The sequence below is a fragment of the Myxocyprinus asiaticus genome, chromosome 20 (assembly GCF_019703515.2).
Source record: "Myxocyprinus asiaticus isolate MX2 ecotype Aquarium Trade chromosome 20, UBuf_Myxa_2, whole genome shotgun sequence".
Taxonomy (NCBI): Eukaryota; Metazoa; Chordata; class Actinopteri; order Cypriniformes; family Catostomidae; genus Myxocyprinus; species Myxocyprinus asiaticus.
Window position 1 is genome coordinate 9803926 of NC_059363.1, and position 22580 is coordinate 9826505.

The 22580-nt window shown below is 37.8% G+C and overlaps 2 protein-coding genes across 7 annotated transcripts; both read left to right on the forward strand.

Moving 5' to 3' along the window:
• The first annotated feature begins 964 nt into the window (after positions 1-964).
• si:ch73-204p21.2 (uncharacterized) lies at positions 965-8300 on the forward strand. 4 transcript variants are annotated; one of them, XM_051647120.1, is made up of 8 exons: positions 965-1154; positions 1313-1664; positions 3059-3199; positions 5391-5451; positions 5963-6026; positions 6143-6232; positions 6769-6851; positions 7662-8300. In XM_051647120.1, the coding sequence occupies exons 2-7, from the start codon at positions 1660-1662 to the stop codon at positions 6843-6845; spliced, it is 438 nt and encodes a 145-aa protein (XP_051503080.1). In that variant the 5' UTR covers positions 965-1154; positions 1313-1659; the 3' UTR covers positions 6846-6851; positions 7662-8300. The 4 variants fall into 4 exon arrangements, with proteins under 4 accessions (XP_051503080.1, XP_051503082.1, XP_051503081.1 ...); XM_051647122.1 differs by lacking the exon at positions 1313-1664 and having other exon boundaries at positions 967-1154; positions 3062-3199; XM_051647121.1 differs by lacking the exon at positions 1313-1664 and having other exon boundaries at positions 968-1154.
• A 1562-nt stretch (positions 8301-9862) lies between these two features.
• LOC127411488 (zinc finger protein 395-like) lies at positions 9863-22580 on the forward strand. Of its 3 annotated transcripts, none has more exons than XM_051647105.1 (10): positions 9863-10173; positions 12476-12709; positions 12901-13088; positions 13188-13294; positions 14329-14522; positions 14679-14779; positions 14882-15113; positions 15296-15394; positions 16086-16204; positions 21027-22580. In XM_051647105.1, exons 2-10 carry the CDS (start codon positions 12566-12568, stop codon positions 21136-21138), a joined length of 1296 nt encoding a protein of 431 aa, XP_051503065.1. In that variant the 5' UTR covers positions 9863-10173; positions 12476-12565; the 3' UTR covers positions 21139-22580. The 3 variants fall into 3 exon arrangements, with proteins under 3 accessions (XP_051503065.1, XP_051503066.1, XP_051503067.1); XM_051647106.1 differs by lacking the exon at positions 9863-10173 and adding an exon at positions 10180-10283; XM_051647107.1 differs by lacking the exon at positions 9863-10173 and adding an exon at positions 11902-11936.

A 22580-nucleotide genomic window follows, 5' to 3' on the forward strand; every position in this document is an offset into this window, starting at 1 on the left:
TTTACATTAAACATTACTTTGACTGTTCAGCCGGTTCCCGCCTCCTCCTTGCCCATTTTAACCCTGTTACAATTATAGTAGTAATACATAACTTTAGAAATTACCTCAAAGTCTGACATTTTGTTAAAATACAACATTTACATCATATACAAATTACATAATTTATCATATCAAAAAAGCATAAAAGACATAAGTCATTATAAGCAGGTTAGCCGTGGCAGCACTTTTAGTTTGTCAGATTCTTTGGACGTCTGAAAGAGAAGTATCTACGTAACTGGAATGGTAAGACTTTTCAATATAAGAATCTGATGACAGGCCCTACTTCATATTTCATGCCTGGCATCAAAAGCACTTTATCAGTCTTCAAAATAAAGGTTCTTGAGTGGTTTTTTGCAGCCATTTAGTTTCAGCAAAAACAAAATTTCATTTTATGAAGAATCATTATAGCAATGTAGGGTTCTTTGGTTGCCAGAAAGGTTGTATTTTTTATTTTATTTAATTTTATTTATTTATTGGAGGTTACAAATATTGTACAGTATAATTTAATACAACTTTATGAATTCCCAAGGGGCAATTTTGTTCTTGATGTTACATTATAAGTTCTTCAGGTCAGTGTATTGGTTTCAAGTTCTTTGAAGCTCCAGTAAATAGATTATGTTCTACAGAACTAGAGAATAAAAAGTTATTGTGGAAATGAAACAGGTTCTCCAATGGAATTAGGCTGTTAATCCCTTTTTGGTTCTAATTAGAACCTTTATTTTTAAGAGCGTAGTGCCTGTGCATATAAAACTTCCATGTAGACAGAGAAATCTTCCAAATATTTTGTAAAAACATCTGAAAATGGGTGTGAAATGGGAGGAAGAATAAACAAAGAATCAATGATTGAGTGATAGGCAGTGTTGAGTGAGTGAAGAAGGGTGAAGGAATGAGGAAATGAGACTTGTCAAAGCTTTTTTCTCCTGTCAAAAAGATCACAGCTTGACTAAAGTGCAGTGTTACACTTGAGTAAACTTACCGACGGGTCACTGTTTTTGTCTGCACCAATATGTAAGGTACAAGAGCAGAGGTAAGGCTTCTGGGACTGTGACGGCTTCTGAACACTTTAAAGAGGAGTTCACTGACAGAAAGGGGCCATTGAATTATTATCTACACAGGTACTTGTCTTTTTATCACAAAATCTTTATGCTCATATAATATCAATTGATTGTTTTTCCACTTTTAAAATAATAAAAGGTGGATTTAGATAAATTGAGCCATTTTTTACTATCCACCTGCACTGTAAAAAGTGAACATGTGTTGTTGGTACCTTTAGGAGCTGTTCCTGATCTGAATGATTTACTGATTTACTTATGGTAATCTTACTGATATTTGACTTATTATGACTTCAGTTAGATGTTAACACATTAATTAATTAATATTTAGGTTACTGACAATTGTTTTTTTTTTTTTTAAGGTTTTATCATTACATAGTTTCTATTGATTATTTAGTGTCTGTCTCTTTAAGAAAGTTTTATTGGCCTTAACATTTGTATTGTTCAGTGTGCATGAGAAATGAACAGTGAAACTGGGAGAGGTGCAGTTGTAATGTTCATAAATATCTAAGAGCAGGTGGATCTGTAATTTTAGCTGTGAGAACCTGTTCCAGTTGTCATTTCGGTTATGAGGTGAGGGTTTTAAAATTTTCCCAGACTCTAAACTGTACTGCTACATCTTCAATATATTTTAATGAAGGTTTTAAGGTAATTGGGGAATTATATATGAGATTATTTATAACTTTTGGTTATACGGTCTTAAAAATATGTCTTTTATTGAGAAAAACGGTGGCAAAAGTAGATAAATGCTAAAGACTGCTCTGTCATTAAAACCAAATGTTGCAGCAAAGATAGATTACTGGGTCATTAAAAAAAGGTTATTCTGACTTGTGATTAATTGCAAAAACAAAAAAAAATGTTCCTTGCTAAAGCTTTATAATTACAATAAATAATGGAAAGCAACGGTGGTATCTAGCAACTAAACAATACTTTTAAATGCCCTTTTCAAGATTAACTAGACCTTATCTGATTTATCAAGAGTGAAACAATGTGACATCTCAAGTACAGGTATTTCCATTTGTTGTGGAGTGTTTTATTTCTTTAAAAGGAATTTCGACATCAGAACCATCCCCTGGTGATGCCAGTGGAAACATCATATGAAATGTTCCTCTCTGTGGTATGTTTTATTAGGCAAAACTGTCTAAGAGGCCTCATGATGATAAAACTGAGAGCCATTTAAACAAATACTGTACCTTTTTTATTCAAGAGGGTCAGAGGTATGTTTTTGGAGTATTTGAATTCCATTGTACATATGTGAGCGACCTTTTAGACAAGATTCTACACTTATGAAAAAGTAATTTGTTTTACTTGCTACTTTATTGGTTTAGCCTTTTCTATGACTTAAGCACAAAGAAGATACATTGAAAATTGTATAATGCACAGCCCAATACACAGATTGTGACAACCCTATTATGGAGATTTACACTATTCAAACAGAAGGTAAAGGCCTAATGTCCTGTTAAAGTGTGACAGTGGTCTACTGGTAGCTTATTTTCACTTTGTAACATATATCATCTTGTGCCTGTTATATTTGTTCATAATTTAGGAAACTAAGTCTGTGTAATGTCTATTTAGTAACTTATTTACTAACGTATCTGTTCCATAGGCAATTGTTGAAATGCCTCATCAATGTGGGTAGGATAATATAAAAGTTTAAAACCCTCCAGAATTTGAAGTAGAGATGTTCTGCACATCAACACAAGCCTTTTCAGATGTAATTAATATTAAAATGATACAAAGTAAGCCTAAATGACAAATAAAGGCTCCATCTCCATTGTACCCTTCTAAAGTGCAATAAATATATCTATAAATAATATACAAATCTTTATATCTCTTCATGGAATAATGCATTCATATTTGATTGCTACTGTATACACTGGCCTTGAACTTCCAAGTTGTGTTGTCACCGTCATTTATAAATGCTACAAATACTCTAGACACAACTTGCCTATCTAATTGTCTACCAGTAGGACCAGAATCATGGCACCAATCAACACAGACCTGGTAGGCTGGGCAGCCAAGACACAACCAGAGGCTGCATTTGTCTCCGTGCTCATCCTCTTCATCCTCAGCATTGCACTCCTCATTCTCTGCACAAGCTGTAAAAAGTAAGTAGTTGCTGGATGACCTTTAAAGAGACATTATCCTTTACATCATTTGGGTTAAAAAGCATGCCTTTAGAGATGTCCATTGAACAGATGCAACAATGCATGTCCTTTAGATATGTAGCAGAATGTCACCTTCTTGAATGCATAAAGGTACATTCCAGGACTGCACTGTCAAGTTTTTCCACTCCAGTAATTTGTAAGGAATGAGGCAGGAATGTGGCCCTTTTACAGAAGAAAAGATCACCATGTGCAGGGTATCTTATACATGACTCATATCAAGCATATTAAAAGTGCTTATTGAGAGGTTGTAGTTAATGGACTGCTTGGTTTTGCAAACAAGTTGTAGTTGTCTGTGTAGTCGTGTGAAAAACCAAACTCAAACTCAAAATATAACATTTCAACACTTAAAAATTAGGAAACAGTAATAAGAGACACAATAAAAAAAAATTAAGCTATTATAATATTTACTTTTAAACTAGAATGATTGTTAAATATATATATTATTTAAAAGCATCCTAGGGGACAGAAATGTTCCCCTAATTAAAGATTATAGGGTGTTAAAGGAATATTCCGGGTTCATTACAAGTTAAGCTCTATCAGCGGTATTTGTGGCATAATGTTGAGTACAACAAAAATGTATGTCGACTTGTCCCTTCTTTTCTTTCTTTTTTTAAAAATAAGGCAAACATCTGGGTAACAATGAGGCACTTAAAAGGGAGTAAATAGGGCCAATCCGTAAACTTTAAATTACTCTCCTTTTTTAAAAGTATAGCCACGAGATGTAAACAGGTGTTAATATGATTTAGTGTGATGAAATCGATCACTAACCTTTCCTTTCCCGTGTAAAGTCACAGCCAATATTGCAACTTAAAACGACAATTTAAACAACTTTCCATCTCAAGTAAAACACAAGTTTTAACAGATGAATTAATGTAAGTGCTTTTATAAAATTATAAGCTTCACGTTTCTGCCTTTAAACCCTCCAAAAATTGGCCCCATTCACTTCCATTGTAAGTGCCTCACTCTAACCATGAATTTTGCCTCTTCTATTTTTAAAAGAAAAAGAGGAATGAGTCAGAATGATTATTTCCGGGAATCAACATTATGCCACAGATTCTGTGGATTTTACTAGTATTGCTTAACTTGTATTGAACCCGGAATATTTATTTTAAAGCCAAAAGGCCAAATACCCCAGTCCATTATTTTCTCATTCTTCAAACTTATAATGAAAAAAGGTTTATAATTTTATATTATAATAAAAAGAAACTAATTGTTAATGTTGTAGGGATTTCAATAGAAATGTGTCATTATCTGCATATTAAAGGAATGTTCCGGGCTCAATACAAGCTCTGATCACCACAAACATTTGTTTCAACTCATCTCTCTTTTTCTTTAAATAAATAAAAGGTTACAGTGAGGCAGTTACACTGGAAGTGAATATGGCCAAGTTTTGGAGGGTTTAAAGGCAGAAATATAAAGCTTATAATTTTCTAAAAGCACTTCCATTAATTCTTCTGTTAAGAGTTGTAAAGTTGTTTAAAATGTCATTTTTACAGTTGTTTTAAGGTTTGTTGACATTACGTCATTATGGCAACGAAGTTGTAAAATTGGCTGTAACTTTACACAGAAAATGTTAGTAATGATTTTATCACACTAAAATCCTGTTTACACATATTGTTTATGTCTTGTGGCTATACTTTTGAAACAGTGAGTATTTTAACGTTCAAAAATTGGCCCCCATTCACTTCCGTTGTAAGTGCCTCACTCTATCCCAGGTTTTTGCTTCTTTCTTTTTTAAAGAAAAGGAGGGGCAGGTCAAAATAATTTTTTGTGGTGATCAATATTATGCCACAAATGCTGCTGATTAATTTTAACTTGTTTTGAACCAGGAATATTCCTTTAATTCACATTATTTGTACCTTTATCCTCACTTGTAGTTTTAATCCCAACCACCAGAGGGAAGCCAAGGTCAAGACTGCAAAATGTGTGGGAAAAACTTTGACCATAAATTTGCACTGATAATAACTCATCTTGTAGGATCGCATATCATACCTATTTAAGCAATGAAATCTCTGATGTGTCTATAAAAAAGTACATTCACTCACAAAGTGCAAAGGTTCAACAGTAGCCTACTTAACCTGTCAATGCTGCTAAGCACAAATCACTGCTAAGTTCTTGTATTATTTTACAGACATTCATTTCAGTTAGAGGAAAAAGCACCGGAGCAGAAATCATCAACACTTGTTAGTGTGGTGAGTAAAAAAAAAAAAAAAAAAAAAAAAAAAAAAAAAAAAGGATGTCAACAGCATTAACTACTTTGCAATTAGACTGCTTTTTTTGTATATTACATGAAAATCCCTCTAATGTGTGGTGTTTACAGCACTACACATCTTTAAAAGCCATATAAAACCATTCAGGGTGTGATGTTATATTCAAACCACAATGTGTAATTACTTTTGTCATAAATACTTTTTTGTGTATTTATGATAACATAACATGGCTGATGAAAGTAGCTCTTCTGTTTAAATGGACAGATGTGTAACTTTTTCAAAATACATAACTTTGAAAGGAAAAAGAGTTGGGGAATGATAATATTCTTGCTTTTAAGCATGAAAGAAACATAGAAATACTTTTCCTTTGTGATTTAATAATTCATACAGCAGAGTGATATATTATTATAAACTCATCATATGAATGTTTAAATTAAACTTATAATTAAAGAACATGTCCAGGCCTACTGAAGTAAAATTCTCACCTGAACAGGCAAGAATGAAGGATGCGAGAGGAGCCAACCCTGCTGTTAATGAAATCACGAATAATGAAATCGGTAAACTAAGTTGTCTACATTTCTTTTTGAGCTAAATGGCTCTATGTATTTCTTTGTAATGCTATCAACATTTGGCAAACCCACTCAGTAGATGCACTTTAATCTCGTCTTTGAAGATCTCAGCTTAGAGCCTTTTGACGGTAACATAGAAATCTCTCGAGGAGGAGCAGCGTACAGACCCTGGAGAAGTCACACTCTCACTCATGGTATGCCTGTCTATTATCACTGGAATAATAATAATAAAAGATTACTGGAAGGAATTCCAACCACAAGACTATTTTAATCCTAGAGAATGGCATTTAAATTGCTTAATTTCACACCACATATTTTGATAGATCCTTGCTGTAAAGACCAGCCTTCACCAGCATGCAGTTCCCATGCCGGTCTATGCTGGTTTGGAACTGGTCTAGGTGGTGGACCAGCATTGCCATGTTGTTCACAAGCAAAATGATTGATCATTAGATTGATCACTATATGGTTTTTCTGGTAATGCTGGTCAACCAAGAACGTCTTGATGGTAAAGCTTGTCAAAATGCCTTGATGGAACATCAGCACACCAGCATCCTGTATTGTCGACCAGTGTTCAATACACAACATATGCAGAGTTATTTTTCCTATCCTTTCCTATCAAATAGGGATATTCTATTTGAACATTTGGGTTGGATGTCTTGTATAACCATAATAAAGCTCAGTGAGGAATGTATAGTCTTACACGACATTAAAATATCTCTGCTTTCTGCAGGTTCAAGCCTTCAAACTCAAATAAATGGTGGCATCGGGACAACAACTGATGGTTCAGTAACGCTCCAGGGTATCTGAGCAAGTGTAAGTACTTTGGATGACCTAGCTTTTTACATTTTAAAACTTTTAAAACACTTTTTACACTTAAAGAACAATTAATGATTACTGGATTTTTTTTAAATAATTTCACAGAGATCCCAAAAAGCAATTTCTAACCAACAAAATATTTTAGAGCTGAACATATCCAGAAAAATATATATTCACTATCTAAATAAAAAAATATATATCCCCTTTTCTCCTAATTTGGAATGCCCAATTCCCACTACTTAGTAGGTCCTCGTGGTGGCGTGGTTACTCACCTCAATCCGGGTAGCAGAGGACAAGTCCCAGTTGCCTCCGCTCCCGAGACAGTCAATCCGTGCGTCTTATCACGTGGCTCGTCTTGCATACCACGGAGACTCCGCATGTGGAGGCTCATGCTACTCTCCGCGATCCATGCACAACTTACCACGTGCCCCAATGAGAGCGAGAACCACTAATCGCGACCACGAGGAGGTTACCCCATGTGACTCTACCCTCCCTAGCAACCGGGCCAATCTGGTTGCTTAGGAGACCTGGCTGGAGTCACTCAGCACACCCTGGATTCGAACTCGTGATTCCAGGGGTGGTAGTCAGTGTCAATACTCGCTGAGCTACCCAGGCCCCCAATTTTTATGATTTAAGGTTTTATTAAGTTCCATGACTTTTCCAGGCCTGGAACATTTCCTGATACTGTGTTTCCAAGCTTTCCATTAATGGACCCTGTATTTAAAATCTAAGTGGTATTTTAGTGGAACTTCACATGACAATACAAGCACATACTGTAAGTTTTTTTCTGATTATTTTTTAATTCAGGTGACTAAAATGGCATTGCTGCCGAAGGCGTAACATCACTCCAGCTATAACTACATTTTTTTGTGATGGAAAAAAGCCTGCAGAGCGTTCCTCCATTATCCTATGCAACCATAAACCTGAAACAGCTCTCACATTAAACAAAACCCCTCACAATTTGGAGACATCTGCTTTCAAAGCTGTATCCTTGAAGAATCAGGCTGAAGCCAAACAAAACGGTTCCTGCTTTGTGGATTTGCCATGTATAAGTGTCCAGCACCACTTGAACTGAGCTCCTGATCTGTCCCTCTATATTAACCATACAACACTGAATCTTTATGCAATGTTTCAGACAGTGATGGATATTGTCCCTCAGAAAAATGGGCCAGATATTTGGGCCACACCTGTCGTGACAGACAGGGATCACTATTCGGGCAGTCACCAAGTAAATGTGATGAATGCAATGGTGAGCAAGAAAATCAAGTATTCTACTCCACCTATATGAAGTGGAAGCAACAGCACCATCACTACCAGGGATAACCTAAGGAACTGAATGGTTTTTACTACATGTCTTTTTCCAATGAAATCCAGTATTGTAAAATTGCTCTGATATTACATTATATTTAAGTAGGGATGATAAATAAACTTAATCTCTCAGGTTGACTGGTCTGTATTGTCTTAAATTTAAGGGTTATGCTTTATGAAGACACACTGGTCAGTCTCTTTAGGCTCTGAACATGTATTATAACCAGCAGGTATGAAGAAATATAATCAAAACAAGTTTTTTAATTTATAATTATTATTTTTTCATGAAAAAATGCCCAGGTCACATTTCACCATCAAATCAGATAAACAAAGTTTTTTATTATAAAAAAAAAAAATGTATTATTTTATGATTCATGTTTTAAACATTATTTTACTGTATTACAGTAAGAAGTTTTGTAATCCAATATGTTTAATTCAAAGAAAGGCAGTACATACTACCACAAGGTATAAGCTCTTTATAATTTAAATAATATATCATTGTATTTTGCATTGCAGTAATGAGAATGAGATGTCAAGCCTGCATATATCCACGTGCATTCACTGAAAAAATAAATCCGTTTTCCGTTGCGGAAAAATGTTTCATCATGCATTTATCAGACACGTATTAGCTGTCTATTAGGTCACACGTCTCTTTTAAAGCATGTCGTGCATGTACAACCGTGGAGTTGAAAGTGTCCCTTTAAAAAAATCTATAAAAACATTTTCTTTGACCAGTTCTCTAAAGCTTAATACTCACATTGGATGGTGAGTAGATAAAAAAACACTAGCATGCTTTAATTAAACAGTTTCTTCACGTGACGCCTGTTCTTCCAGTCTTAGGGCAAATGCTCTGCACAGTGCTCTGTGACAGACGTGCAGAACGCCCGTTCTCTCTGCTCTGGCACGAGGATGTGCTTTCGCGCACGTACGCAGTTTATTGGCCTGAACTTGTACACGAGCTCAGCGCGTGGGGAGGTGCGTCACAGCGAGCGACCAATAGCGTGCGGCAGCGATGCCACCAAACTGGGAAAACTCGTATTACGTAACCCTTTCATACCCTCCCCCTTCATAAAATGCATCTCCTGCACTTCATAATGGAGGCTGGTTTATGGCACATTTCAAGACAAAATGCATGCTATTAGTTTAAGCATATTAACTGATACTTTGTCAGTCCTATTAAGGAAACGCATACAGTGTGACATCAGACAGACACAACATACAAAGTGCATGAAGTACACATTTGCACAGACACAAATATTGCACGATACAAACAGATATGATAGTTAAATGAGTGCAATTTGAATGCACAGTTTGTGTCATGTGATATAAATATATATAAAAAGAAACATAGCAAATGTGCTGGAATGCATGTTTCAAATCACTAGAATGACTGGGATTGCACAGTGAGCAAGCGTGCAATTATATGCACATTGCTTCTTTGCATTAATTTTCGCATGCATATTCCAACAGGAGGACTGCAAAGCCACAGACACTTCATAAAAGTGGTGTAGCATTATAAGACATGCAACGTCCTTTGTGTGGCCATTGTGTTTCTTGACCCTTCCTAACTTATGCGTAAACAAGTTGGAATTGTAGGGCGTGTGTCTTGGAAAGCGCTGCTTGACCAATGAGCGTCGACATCCCTGCCACATGGTCAGGTTGTTTACTACAAGAGCCAAAACCCGCTAGAAGACGTTAGACGAAACACCCGGCACTGGATCTCGATAACGGAAGCACAAAGCGGCTTAAAACTAAACTTAACAGGGGCTCGACACACTTGTTGCGTGTGAAAAGAACACTTTAGATTGGGTTAGGTTAGACTGTTTTATTGTTTTAACAGTGTTGGTGATTTGTCAAACAAGCACTGGTCTGTCGTACAGGAAAGAAAATCCATGCCGGGATTTTGAATACCTGAACACAAGCCAGTCTGGGCTCTGAAAAGGGACGTTTTCAAGTTACAGCCGGTCAGAGCAAGCCTTGTGGAAAGGGGGTGTGTTGAAATTTGGCAAAGGTACGTGCGCAGCGTTCATTGAAAGTTTTTCTCTCGATTTAAATGCGTTTGCGGTTTATCACTGAACTTTATGCTTTTCAGGCAAGATTGCACTATTTGATGTCATTCAGGTTTGTAGTAATGTTTCAATGTTTTATAGTTCTTGCGCTGTTTGTGTGATGGCTGCGCTTCGACTGAGAAATGAAAAGCCTTAAAAAAGAAAGAAAAAAATATGAGTTACTCTCTAGAGGATTTTACGTCTTAATAATTGTAAACTTTTGCATATAACAGTTTCGTAATAGAATAAAAAAAAATGTCATTTGGGCTTAAAATGCAAGGAATAATACCGTTGTCGTTTTGTCGCGTTGTGCTTCTGTGAATCTGGTACATTCTGACCAGTTTTGCAAATACAGCATTTAAAGTTTTGTATGAGTACTAGTTGGATGATCTGCTGCTTCTGCGCTCTCTGTTCGTGCTGAACATGTGGGAAGTAAGGGTCCGTTCACACCGAAAGCGTATATATTTGCGTCCGTCCGCGCTGTTTTACAATTGTTTCGCTATGTAAACGCGCTATCAAGTTAAAAAGAAATTCAGATTTAAACACACACACACACACATATATATATATATATATATATATATATATATATATATATATATATATATATATATAAATAATTAAAAAGACACTTGCATTTGGCTATGTTCGTTGAAGTGCGTCTATCTTTTATTTTTTTTATTTTTTTTTTTTTTTTTTTTTGCGTAAATCATAACGTGTTTTGTTTGAACGGCCTCAAATGTACGTGTTGTTCTGAATGAAGCTACTGAAGGTCTGGAACATTTAAATGAGGCTGCATACGCGGAGCGAGCAAAACAGTGACGTCATGGACAGCCTATGTTCACCAACTTTTATTATCATCCAGACATACTTGGACCGTGATTTAAATGATTAAAGAGAGGAAAACGGATTTTGTTTGGTGTAAATAAAATGTTTGCTTAAAACTTGTAAATGTTGACAGTGCCTCGACTTCCAGTTAAATTCTTGAAAACACGGTGTATTCATTCAATATTGGCATACCAAGTGAAAATCAATAAGTCAGTGTAAAATTATATAGTAATATCTAGTGGTTAATGAATGAAGTGCACAGTATTTTGTTAACAGTCTGTTTTTATTTTGTTTATGCAAATGAATGAATGAATGTGGTTAGGAAAATAAAGCTTACAAGGTTTCCACAAGATATCTTAGAAATTTACTTTTTTGTAATCATCATCATCATGTAATAAAATCTACTTGCATTAGCTCAAATTGGATGCATGTGGCAACAAAGGAAACTTTTCAATAAAGTTGTTGCTCTGAATCACCTTTTACTGGAAGAGAAAAAAACGTAATGCTTGTCTGTAAGTTGTGATAATGGTTGTGTAGCTATTACCAATTCCACTGTGCCCCAAACTCTTTCATGTGTCCCTGGGTGAACATTCTGAGGTTACAGGGCCAGTCATGGTCATAACGGTATCTAGTATCTACAGTTTTAATGTCTTGCGTCAGTCTACAGTAGCATTTGCATACTTCATTCTGTGGTTGCAGTGACTCATAGTCATTCTGCACGATTGCATGTATACTTTGAATTTTGCTTCAGTTGTCCTGTGATGGCTAAATAGTTGTCGGATGTTCACGTACTGTAAATGGTTGGGTGGTGACTGGCTTACTTCACTGATTTCATGTGTTTCGCTGATCAGATTCAACAGGTTACAGCAGATGACTAGGTTGCATCAGCCAGTCTTTGGTAAATATGACGTTAGTGTTTGCAAATGCACAGGTCTTTACATTTAGATAAATTAGATATGATTAGATGAAACTGTCTTGTTCATATCTTGATAGTTTTTAAATGACAAGCTAGTTATAAATTGGAAATTTTGGATATGTCAAGACAGTTTTGTTTCATGAATACTGCATTTTGTTTGATTACATCTAGTTCTCGACCATATTGGGTTTTTCAATGGCCGAAACCGATATCTAGAAGGCAGGGTGGCTGAGTACCGATATATTACCACTGTATAATAAAATCTAACAGCAGCAAAAGAGATCTACACAAAACTGCTAAAAAAACAACAGCTTCAATCTTAAATTGGCCAAATATGTTCCAATTAATTGGTCTGACCGATATATTGTTCTGTTAGTTGCAACTGTATAAATGGTCTATAGCAACCACTGTTAAGGATCTTGCTTACAGCCTAGCTTCAAAACATCAGGCATTCTTTCAGGCAATGAAATGTGCTGAGTGGCCAAAAGTGCATTCATCATTTGTTTGTTTTCTCTTCCCAGCTTCCTGTTCGTCCTTTGAATAGTGCTGCTGAATCTCCATCAGGAGTTCTTCAAAGCTGTAGAGAACATACAAGGTGCTAGTAACAGAAAATGGTATCAAAGACCAGACTTGGGAAGCGGTCTCCATTGGGCGCCCTGGTGTGTGGTTCCTCAGCGGAGGGCCTGACAGAAATGGGATCCCATGGATCCCCGGACAGTGGGCTTCACAGAAGCAAGCTTTACCCAGGACAGAAGGTGATAATTATTGAATGCATCCAATGTAGAATACAAAATTCTCATTTTGGTCAGTCCTTCAGTCATTTTGTTTTGACATAAAAATTTTCAAAGTTAATTTGAATGGTATTCACATTAAGGCACAGTACAGTTCATATTGTCAACAGTGGTGCAAGCAGCGCCTTCATGGTGTTTTTGCTGATATGATTCAGGTGTATGTGCACTGCGGAGGCCAGGAATGCAGAGGTGTGGTGGAACAACATAACCACGTGGACAATGAGGTGTCCATCTTTCTGCCCCAACTCAACCAACATGTTCACCGCAAGCTGGAAGACGTATGGACAAGCCCCACATCCAGTTCTACCTCTTCAGTCTCCTCATCCATTGATGTGCCAAAAAGGCAAGACTTGTCAAATATGTCATCTGCTTCCATATAATGGTGCATTTTGACATTTTTAATTGAGCAAAACTCTCTTGCAACTGAACCTCATCACTACAGGAGTCCAGAGTCAGTGGACATGGATGAGATGATGGCTGCAATGGTGCTTACCAGTTTGTCCTGCAGTCCGGTGATCCAAAACTCTGCTCAGGGGAGCATGGCAACAGGTTAAATGAACATTATGTTTTCATTTAGAATCTTAGTAGACACTTTTTAACCATAACAACAGTACACTGCACGAACCACAAGACTTGCACGTACCAGCTGAGATTACACCACGCTTACTCAGCTAAGCATTAGTCACCAGGCAGAAGCTCCTAACAACTGCACGTACAATAAGATTTTTTGACTAGGGTTTAAGATTGCTATTGGAATTTCCATCATAAGTTTTTAACCAATCTTAAAGGATACTAAAGAACCCTATAAGAATAAAAGAAGATCATACTGGATTGACTGAAATTCTGAAAACATAAACTGAAAAACAGGAATTTCATTTTATCTTGAGTGATCAAATTTTATTCTCATTGAAGCCATATTTGATTCCTCTAGGATTGGTTTCAAATTATTTGGAAATTCCAATAGCAATTCTTTTGATTTTTTTCGACTATGGCCTCAAAGTTCAGTTTCTCACTAAGGCCACGTCCACACTACTCCATTTTTGTTTAGAAACACATTGATTTTGCCATGATTACGCCTCTCATTCACACTGGAATGGCATTTTGCTCCACCGAAAACTGAGACTTTCGAAATCGGTCTCCATAACTGTATACTTCTGTTATGTGCAGTGAATTGAAAACAATGATGTTAGGAACCTGAAATGGAGGTTTCAAACTTAATTGGACTAATACACTTTGCTTGAAAACATTTTCTGTTTCCTAACTTTTTCAAAGTATGAGGTAGTAGAGAGCTTTATCGTATGTCTTTTTCTGTCGTTTTCGGGCGAGTAAAATGACATTCCAGTATAAAAGACCCCTACTGGAATGTAGAATGGTGGGTTTGGGTTAGGGTCAGAGAGTGTTTTCAAAAGACTTTTTGATTTAGGAAAAAGCATTTCAGTGTGGATGAGAGGCAAAATCGATACATTTTCAACACCTAGCCAGAACATTTGGGACACTCACCTACTGGCTGAACACTAAGGTCATTTACTTTGAAGATCAAGCACTTCTAATAGCATTTATCTCTATTATTCTGTTTGTTATAGCTTTGTGTGGAATGGAGAATGGTGGTGGTGAACTGTCCGATGCTGGATACTGGAGTTGTGACCACGGAAATGGAAGTCCTGCCCCATCCCCACCCATCGCAGAGGTGGACAAGAGCGCTCCTCTCGCTGACGAAGGCCTGGACGTGGAGCTGGATCAAATGTTGTTTAACGAGCCAACGCCAAGGAAACGCAAGGTAAGTCGTGAACCATTAGCAATGTGTACATATCCAGTGTTAAATAGCGTGTTTGTATGGTTTTATGGACAATTAGGGATCATTTGTTTTTATTCCATAAATACGACTTGGGAGAATGTTCTTATTCATCTTCTTTGTCCTTTTCGCCCTCTCTAGAACTCCTTAAAAGTAGCATATCGGTGCTTGTGGCCAAACTGTGGGAAAATACTGACAACAGTAGTGGGCATCAAACGTCACATCCGAAATTCTCACCTTGGGTAAGTTTCAAAAACTCCCTAAGTTTTACAGAATTATTTTACCAATTGCAGCAGTCTGGCACGTTGAAAATGCATCTCATTCTGTAATGCCTTTTTCTGCAGACAAAGTGATGAGCATTCCCAAAGGGAAGAAGACTTTTATTACACAGAGGTCTATCAGGACATGGAGCAGACAGCTCCCTCTGGTGGCCACCGGCCCTCCTGTGCCTCTCCATCCAGTCCCAGCCGGCACATGCCCCCTTCTCCCTCCACCCTGGAGATGCCCCAGCCCAGCCCACTCAGCCAGTCTGCCCCGAGTAGTTTTTGGCAGGTCCACTCCGAGCACTCTTACCAGGTGAAATGCTATACATTGTAGTCACATAATTATACACCACATTTTCCCTCAAGGGCTTTTAATGCAGTCGAACCTCCAGTTGTTGCCGCATGTCATTGTTTGTGTCCCCTGTGCATGTTGTCCAAAATTAAATGCAGTTATTATAAGTCGATCGTATATATTTCTCTATAATCGATTCTTAGGCCCCTCCACCAGTTCAGGTGGTGACTCAGTGTAAACCAGTGACCGTTCCTGTCTCCTGTCATTGGACTCCATCTCTCACGGTTCACCAAAACAGACAAGTGAGCATTTTCTTAATTACATAAAGGCAAAATAAACCTCAGAACAATGGCTTTGCTTTATAAGAGTGTATTGTACAACAGCGAATGCATCAAGGCCTTTGTTCCGTGAATATTTATACCTAAAGGATTGGTTATGCAACATATTCTCTGAGGCTTTGAGAACATACAAAGTTCCACATGGTCTCAAAGACATAGATGTGCTCTCTCACTGGAGATGGGAGTGACATGCCCATGTTGTTTTCTTTTCGTTTGTCCCGCCTATAAGAGATATTGCAGTGCCATCTAGTGGACTTCAGGACACTGTGCGTTTTCTTTGTCTAAACATGTTTGTCACCAGTGTGAAAAATATGAACAGAATATTTGATCTGCGTATTTTGATATTGGTGATTTTAAGAGGCCTATTTACAACAGATATCGGTGATTTGTACAATGAATTTTATTTCTGATCTTTCTCTTTTCGAATTATGCTTCATGTTTAATGGTCTTGATGCATTATAAGTTTGTCAATTTAGTTGTCAACAGTATTTCTCTGAAATTGATAATGTTACTGTTTTATTTTTAACCAGTTTTACTGAATTGAAGCATTATGTATAATGTAGGTAGTGTTTGTAGATGTAATGTAACTGCAGTGCGTCATTCTGTGACTAATGGCTCTCTCTCTTTTTTGTTTTTTCTTTTTTTTTTTACCCAGGGCTCACCATTCCGCCGTCGTTCGGTTAGTGTAGGAGAACAATGGCTCCAGAATAACAGCGCCACCTTCAGGCCACATCCTGCCAGTGTTTCGCCTCCAAGAAACCACTGCACTTCCAGGTTGGGTTTGCTGTTGCTGTACTGTACAGAGTCTCTTACTACTGATGTTAAACTTAATTTGCAAAATTTATAAGGAAAAAAAAATACAGTGTATGTATAAAATATATATATTACACCAATCAGCCACAACATTAAAATCACCTGCCTAATATTGTGTAGGTCCCCCTCGTGCCGCCAAAACAGCAGTTACAGAAATACTCAAACCGGCCCATCTGGCACCAACAATCATCCATGTGATTATCTAATCAGCCAATCGTGTGGCAGCAGTAGAGTGCATAATATCATACAGATATGGGTCATGAGCTTCAGTTAATGTTCATATCAACCATCAGAATGGGGAAAAAATGTTATCTCAGTGATTTGGACTGTAGCATGATTGTTGGTGCCTGACGGGCTGGTTTGAGTATTTCTGTAACTGTTGATCTCCTAGGATTTTCACACAAAACAGTCTCTAGAATTTACTCCAAATGGTGCCAGAAACAAAAAACATCCAGTGAGCGGCAGTTCTGCGGATGGAAACGCCTTGTTTATGAGAGAGGTCAGCAGAGAATGGCCAGACTGGTTCAAACTGACAGAGTCTACGGTAACTCAGATAACTGCTCTGTACAATTGTGGTGAGAAGAACAGAATCTCACAATGCTTTTCTGAGATATGGGATACTTCCCAATTTGGAATGCTCAATTCCCAATGCGCTCTAAGTCCTCGTGGTGGCGTGGTGACTCACCTCAATCCAGGTGGCAGAGGACGAATCTCAGTTGCCTCCACGTCTGAGACAGTCAATCTGCGCATCTTATCACGTGGCTTGTTGAGCGCGTTACCGCGGAGATGCAGGTGTGGAGGCACGCGCTATTCTCCACGGCATCCACGCACAACTCAACACGTGCCCCACCGAGAGCGAGAACCACACATTATAGCGACCACGAGGAGGTTACCCCATGTGACTCTACCTTCCCTAGCAACCAGGCCAATTTGGTTGCTTAGGAGATCTGGCTGGAGTCACTCAGCATGCCCTGGATTTGAACTCACGACTCCAGGGGTGGTAGTCAGCGTCAGTACTCGCTGAGCTACCCAGGCCCCCTAGGTTGATGCTGTTTTAATGGTATGAGGGGGACCTACACAATATTAAGCAGGTGGTTTTAATGTTGTGGCTGATCGGTGTGTGTGTGTGTGTGTGTGTATATATTTATACACACACAGTTGAAGTCAGAAGTTTACATACACCTTAGCCAAATACATTTAAACTCAGTTTTTCACAATTCCTGACATTTAATTGTAGAAATCATTCCCTGTCTTAGGTCATTTAGGATCACTACTTTACTTTAAGAATGTGAAATGTCAGAATAATAGAAGAGAGAATGATTTCAGCTTTGATTACTTTCATCACATTTCCAGTGGGTCAGAAGTTTACATACACTTTGTTAGTATTTGGTAGCATTGCCTTTAATTTGCTTAACTTGGTTCAAACCTTTTGGGTAGCCTTCCAGAGGCTTCTCACAATAAGTTGCTGGAATTTTGGCCCGTTCTTCCAGACAGAACTGGTGTAACTGAGTCAGGTTTGTAGGCCTCCTTGCTTGCACATGCTTTTTTAGTTCTGCCCACAAATTTTCTGTCGGATTGAGGTCAGGGCTTTGTGATGGCCACTCCAAAACCTTGACTTTGTTGTCCTTAAGCCATTTTGCCACAACTTTGGAGGTATGCTTGGGGTCATTGTCCATTTGGAAGACCCATTTGTGACCGAGCTTTAACTTCCTGTCTGATGTCTTGAGATGTTGCTTCAATATATCCACATAATTTTCCTTCCTCATGATGCCATCTATTTTGTGAAGTGTACCAGTCCCTCCTGCAGCAAAGCACCCCCACAACATGATGCTGCCACCCCAGTGCTTCACTGTTGGGATGGTGTTCTTTGGCTTGAAAACCTCGCCCTTTTTCCTCCAAACATAACGATGGTCATTTTGGCCAAACAGTTAAATTTTTGTTTCATTAGACCAGAGGACATTTCTGTGGGGGGCTTGAGTATCTCAGTGGTAAAGACGCTGGATACCACCCCTGGAGTTCGCTAGTTCAAATCCCAGGGTGTGCTGAATGACTCCAGCCAGGTCTCCTAAGCAACCAAATTGGCCCAGTTGCTAGGGAGGGTAGAGTCACATGGGGTAACCTCCTCGTGATCGCTATAATGTGGTTCGTTCTCGGTGGGGCGCGTGGTGAGTTGAGCGTGGATGCCGCAGTGGATGGTGTGAAACCTCCACACGTGCTATGTCTCCGTGGCAACGCACTCAAGCCATGTGATAAGATGCACGGGTTGACGATCTCAGACACGGAGGCAACTGGGCTTCTTCCTTGCTTAGCAGCCTTTCAGGTTATGTCGATATAGGACTAGTTTTACTGTGGATATAGATACTTGTCTACCTGTTTCCTCCATCTTCACAAGGTCCTTTGCTGTTGTTCTGGGATTGATTTGCACTTTTCGCACCAAACAGAATGCATTTCCTTCCTGAGTGGTATGATGGCTGCATGGTCCCATGGTGTTTATACTTGCATACTATTGTTTGTACAGATGAACATAGTACCTTCAGGTGTTTGGAAATTACTCCCAAGGATGAACCAGACTAGTGGAGGCCCATAATGTTTTTTTCCTGAGGTCTTGGCTGATTTCTTTTGATTTTCCCTTGATGTCAAGCAAAGAGGCACTGAGTTTAAAGATAGGCCTTAAAATACATCCACAGGTACGCCTCCAATTCAGTACACCTCCTATCATAAGCTAATTGTCTAAAGGCTTGACATAATTTTCTGGAATTTTCCAAGCTGCTTAAAGGCACAGTTAACTTAGTGTATGTAAAATTCTGACCCACTGGAATTGTGATATAGTCAATTAAAGGTGAAACAATCTGTCTGTAAACAAGTGTTGGAAAAATTACTTGTCATGCACAAAGTAGATGTCCTAAACAACTTGCCAAAGTTACAGGTGCATCTCAATAAATTAGAATGTTGTGGAAAAGTTCATTTATTTCAGTAATTCAACTCAAATTGTGAAACTCGGGTATTAAATAAATTCAATGCACACAGACTGAAGTAGTTTAAGTCTTTGGTTCTTTTAATTGGGATGATTTTGGCTCACATTTAACAAAAACCCACCAATTCACTATCTCAGAAAATTAGAATACATCATAAGACCAATAAAAAAAACATTTTTAGTGAATTGTTGGCCTTCTGGAAAGTATGTTCATTTACTGTATATGTACTCAATACTTGGTAGGGGCTCCTTTTGCTTTAATTACTGCCTCAATTCGGCGTGGCATGGAGGTGATCAGTTTGTGGCACTGCTGAGGTGGTATGGAAGCCCAGGTTTCTTTGACAGTGGCCTTCAGCTCATCTGCATTTTTTGGTCTCTTGTTTCTCATTTTCCTCTTGACAATACCCCATAGATTCTCTATGGGGTTCAGGTCTGGTGAGTTTGCTGGCCATTCAAGCACACCAACACCATGGTCATTTAACCAACTTTTGGTGCTTTTGGCAGTGTGGGCAGGTGCCAAATCCTGCTGGAAAATGAAATCAGCATCTTTAAAAAGCTGGTCAGCAGAAGGAAGCATGAAGTGCTCCAAAATTTCTTGGTAAACGGGTGCAGTGACTTTGGTTTTCAAAAAACACAATGGACCAACACCAGCAGATGACATTGCACCCCAAATCATCACAGACTGTGGAAACTTAACACTGGACTTCAAGCAACTTGGGCTATGAGCTTCTCCACCCTTCCTCCAGACTCTAGGACCTTGGTTTCCAAATGAAATACAAAACTTGCTCTCATCTGAAAAGAGGACTTTGGACCACTGGGCAGCAGTCCAGTTCTTCTTCTCCTTAGCCCAGGTAAGACGCCTCTGACGTTGTCTGTGGTTCAGGAGTGGCTTAACAAGAGGAATCTTTTTCTTCCACACTTTTTCCTGCCACTCAACTTTCTGTTAACTTTCTGGATACAGCACCCTGTGAACAGCCAGCTTCTTTGGCAATGAATGTTTGTGGCTTACCTTCCTTGTGAAGGGTGTCAATGATTGTCTTCTGGACAACTGTCAGATCAGCAGTCTTCCCCATGATTGTGTAGCCTAGTGAACCAAACTGAGAGACCATTTTGAAGGCTCAGGAAACCTTTGCAGGTGTTTTGAGTTGATTAGCTGATTGGCATGTCACCATATTCTAATTTGTTGAGATAGTGAATTGGTGGGTTTTTGTTAAATGTGAGCCAAAATCATCACAATTAAAAGGACCAAAGACTTAAACTACTTCAGTCTGTGTGCATTGAATTTATTTAATACACGAGTTTCACAATTTGAGTTGATTTACTGAAATAAATGAACTTTTCCACGACATTCTAATTTATTGAGATGCACCTGTATAGTTTGCTAATGTTAAATCTGTGGAGTGGTTAAAAAATTAGTTTTAATGACTTCAACCTAAGTGTATGTAAACTTCTGACTTCAATTTTATATATATATATATATATATATATATATATATATATATATATATATATATATATCATGTCTTTTGGCTATACTTTTGAAAAAGTGTTCTGTTTGAATGTTTATGGACTGGCCCCATTCACATCTATTGTAAGTGCCTTACTGTAACTGTGATTTTTGCTTTTTTTTTTAATAAACCAGGGACAATTTAAATTATTTTAGTGGTAATCAATATTATGCCATAAATGCTGTCAATTGAGCTTAAATAGTTAATTCCTTAAATTTATGTAGTGAACTCAGAACATTCCATTTTAAAGGTGTTTTGATCAGGTGTCATTCCTAACTCTATAATCATTTTACGGTAACAGGAGGATTCGTGGAGAGGCCAAAAAATGCAGGAAGGTGTACGGCATTGAACACAGAGACCAGTGGTGCACTGCCTGCCGCTGGAAAAAGGCCTGCCAGAGATTTCTTGACTGAATCCTTCTTGAGAAAATAATAAACAGAACACTAACCTTACAAAGACCTTCAAGAGGGGATCTTACCAGGAACTATGGTTGAAAGAAACCAAAAGAGCGCCTTTGTGACTTAAATAAAAATGTTTTTCTACCTTTTTATAGCGATACATGTTTTGTGTTTTACGAAATGTGCTAAGACACCTTATTGGTGCTTGAAGAATAATAAAGCAAAAAGGACAGCCTCTGCCACACAACTCTGCAGTCTTCCTGCGTCTTACATCTTATCGTGAACTAATGAAGTGTGACCTGATTTTTACAAGCATTGAGCAGCCATATACAACAGCAGCAGCCGTATATTTCATGTTTAATCTTTATAAACCACCATCCCCAAAAGACTGGACTACAACCTCCTCATGCTGGTCATCAGACACGGATGGAAAGTTTGCTTATCATTCCATTAAACCTATAGTTGCTGAGATGAGACTGAAGGGAGGTGTTTTTTTTACCGCAGTCCAATGTGTTCAGGGGCAAAAATGGCAGCAAAATAAATCTTTCAATAGCTTATAATTTTTTATGTTTGTGTATGCCATGTTTACCTGCTGTCAAGCATTTTTGTCCTTCTATTTCTATAGCAAAGTTTTGTAAAATAAACTTTAGGAAAAGGAAGAAAAAGGATGTTGTATTACGATTTTGATATCTGTGATGTGTTAAATTATATGTCAGTGTCATTATCAGTGTATGTCACAGGTTATACTTTTGTGGAATAAGATGATTAGCTTTTTTCTGTTACGTCAATATTACCATGGAAGTACCTGTATTTAAATGCATGATCTGATACAATTTATCGGTTTCTTTGGTGCTTCTCGCCCCATTCTGCCCACTTGCTGTTCGTCTACTTGGATTGTATTCTTGCCAAAGAAAATCTCAGCAAGATGAAGTCATAATTCTCTGCAAAATAATGTGAAAGCATACATAAAACTGTTGACCATTGATAAGAAAATTGTAACCAACTGTTTGATTGGTTTGTACTCTTAATACTGGGTCCAAATATGTTGTTTTCTTATTTTGTATAAAACTTCTATTGTGTCAGCTTTTTGTTATGTGTAGCACAGCAACTCTATAATCTTACACAAAACTTGATGCTTTGACATCATTAAACAGAATGTACCTTTTTTCATTTCCAACAGTCAGTATAATAGCTCGACATAATACAAATGAAAGGACATGCTAATTAGTCTGTAAAGACTGCAAGATATTCAGTGTAGCTCAACGAGAACAATTCTTTTGTACATTTTTGTAAAGTATTTCTAAAAGTATTTCCTTTTTTGAAAAGTCCTGAACTGTCTGAGATCTGTTCAAAATTGAGAAAAATAATAATTTTGTGTAACTAAACTTGTCATATGCCTTTTTTAAATAAACTTTTTGTCCAAACAAATATGACCAAGTGCAAAAATGTGTTGTAGT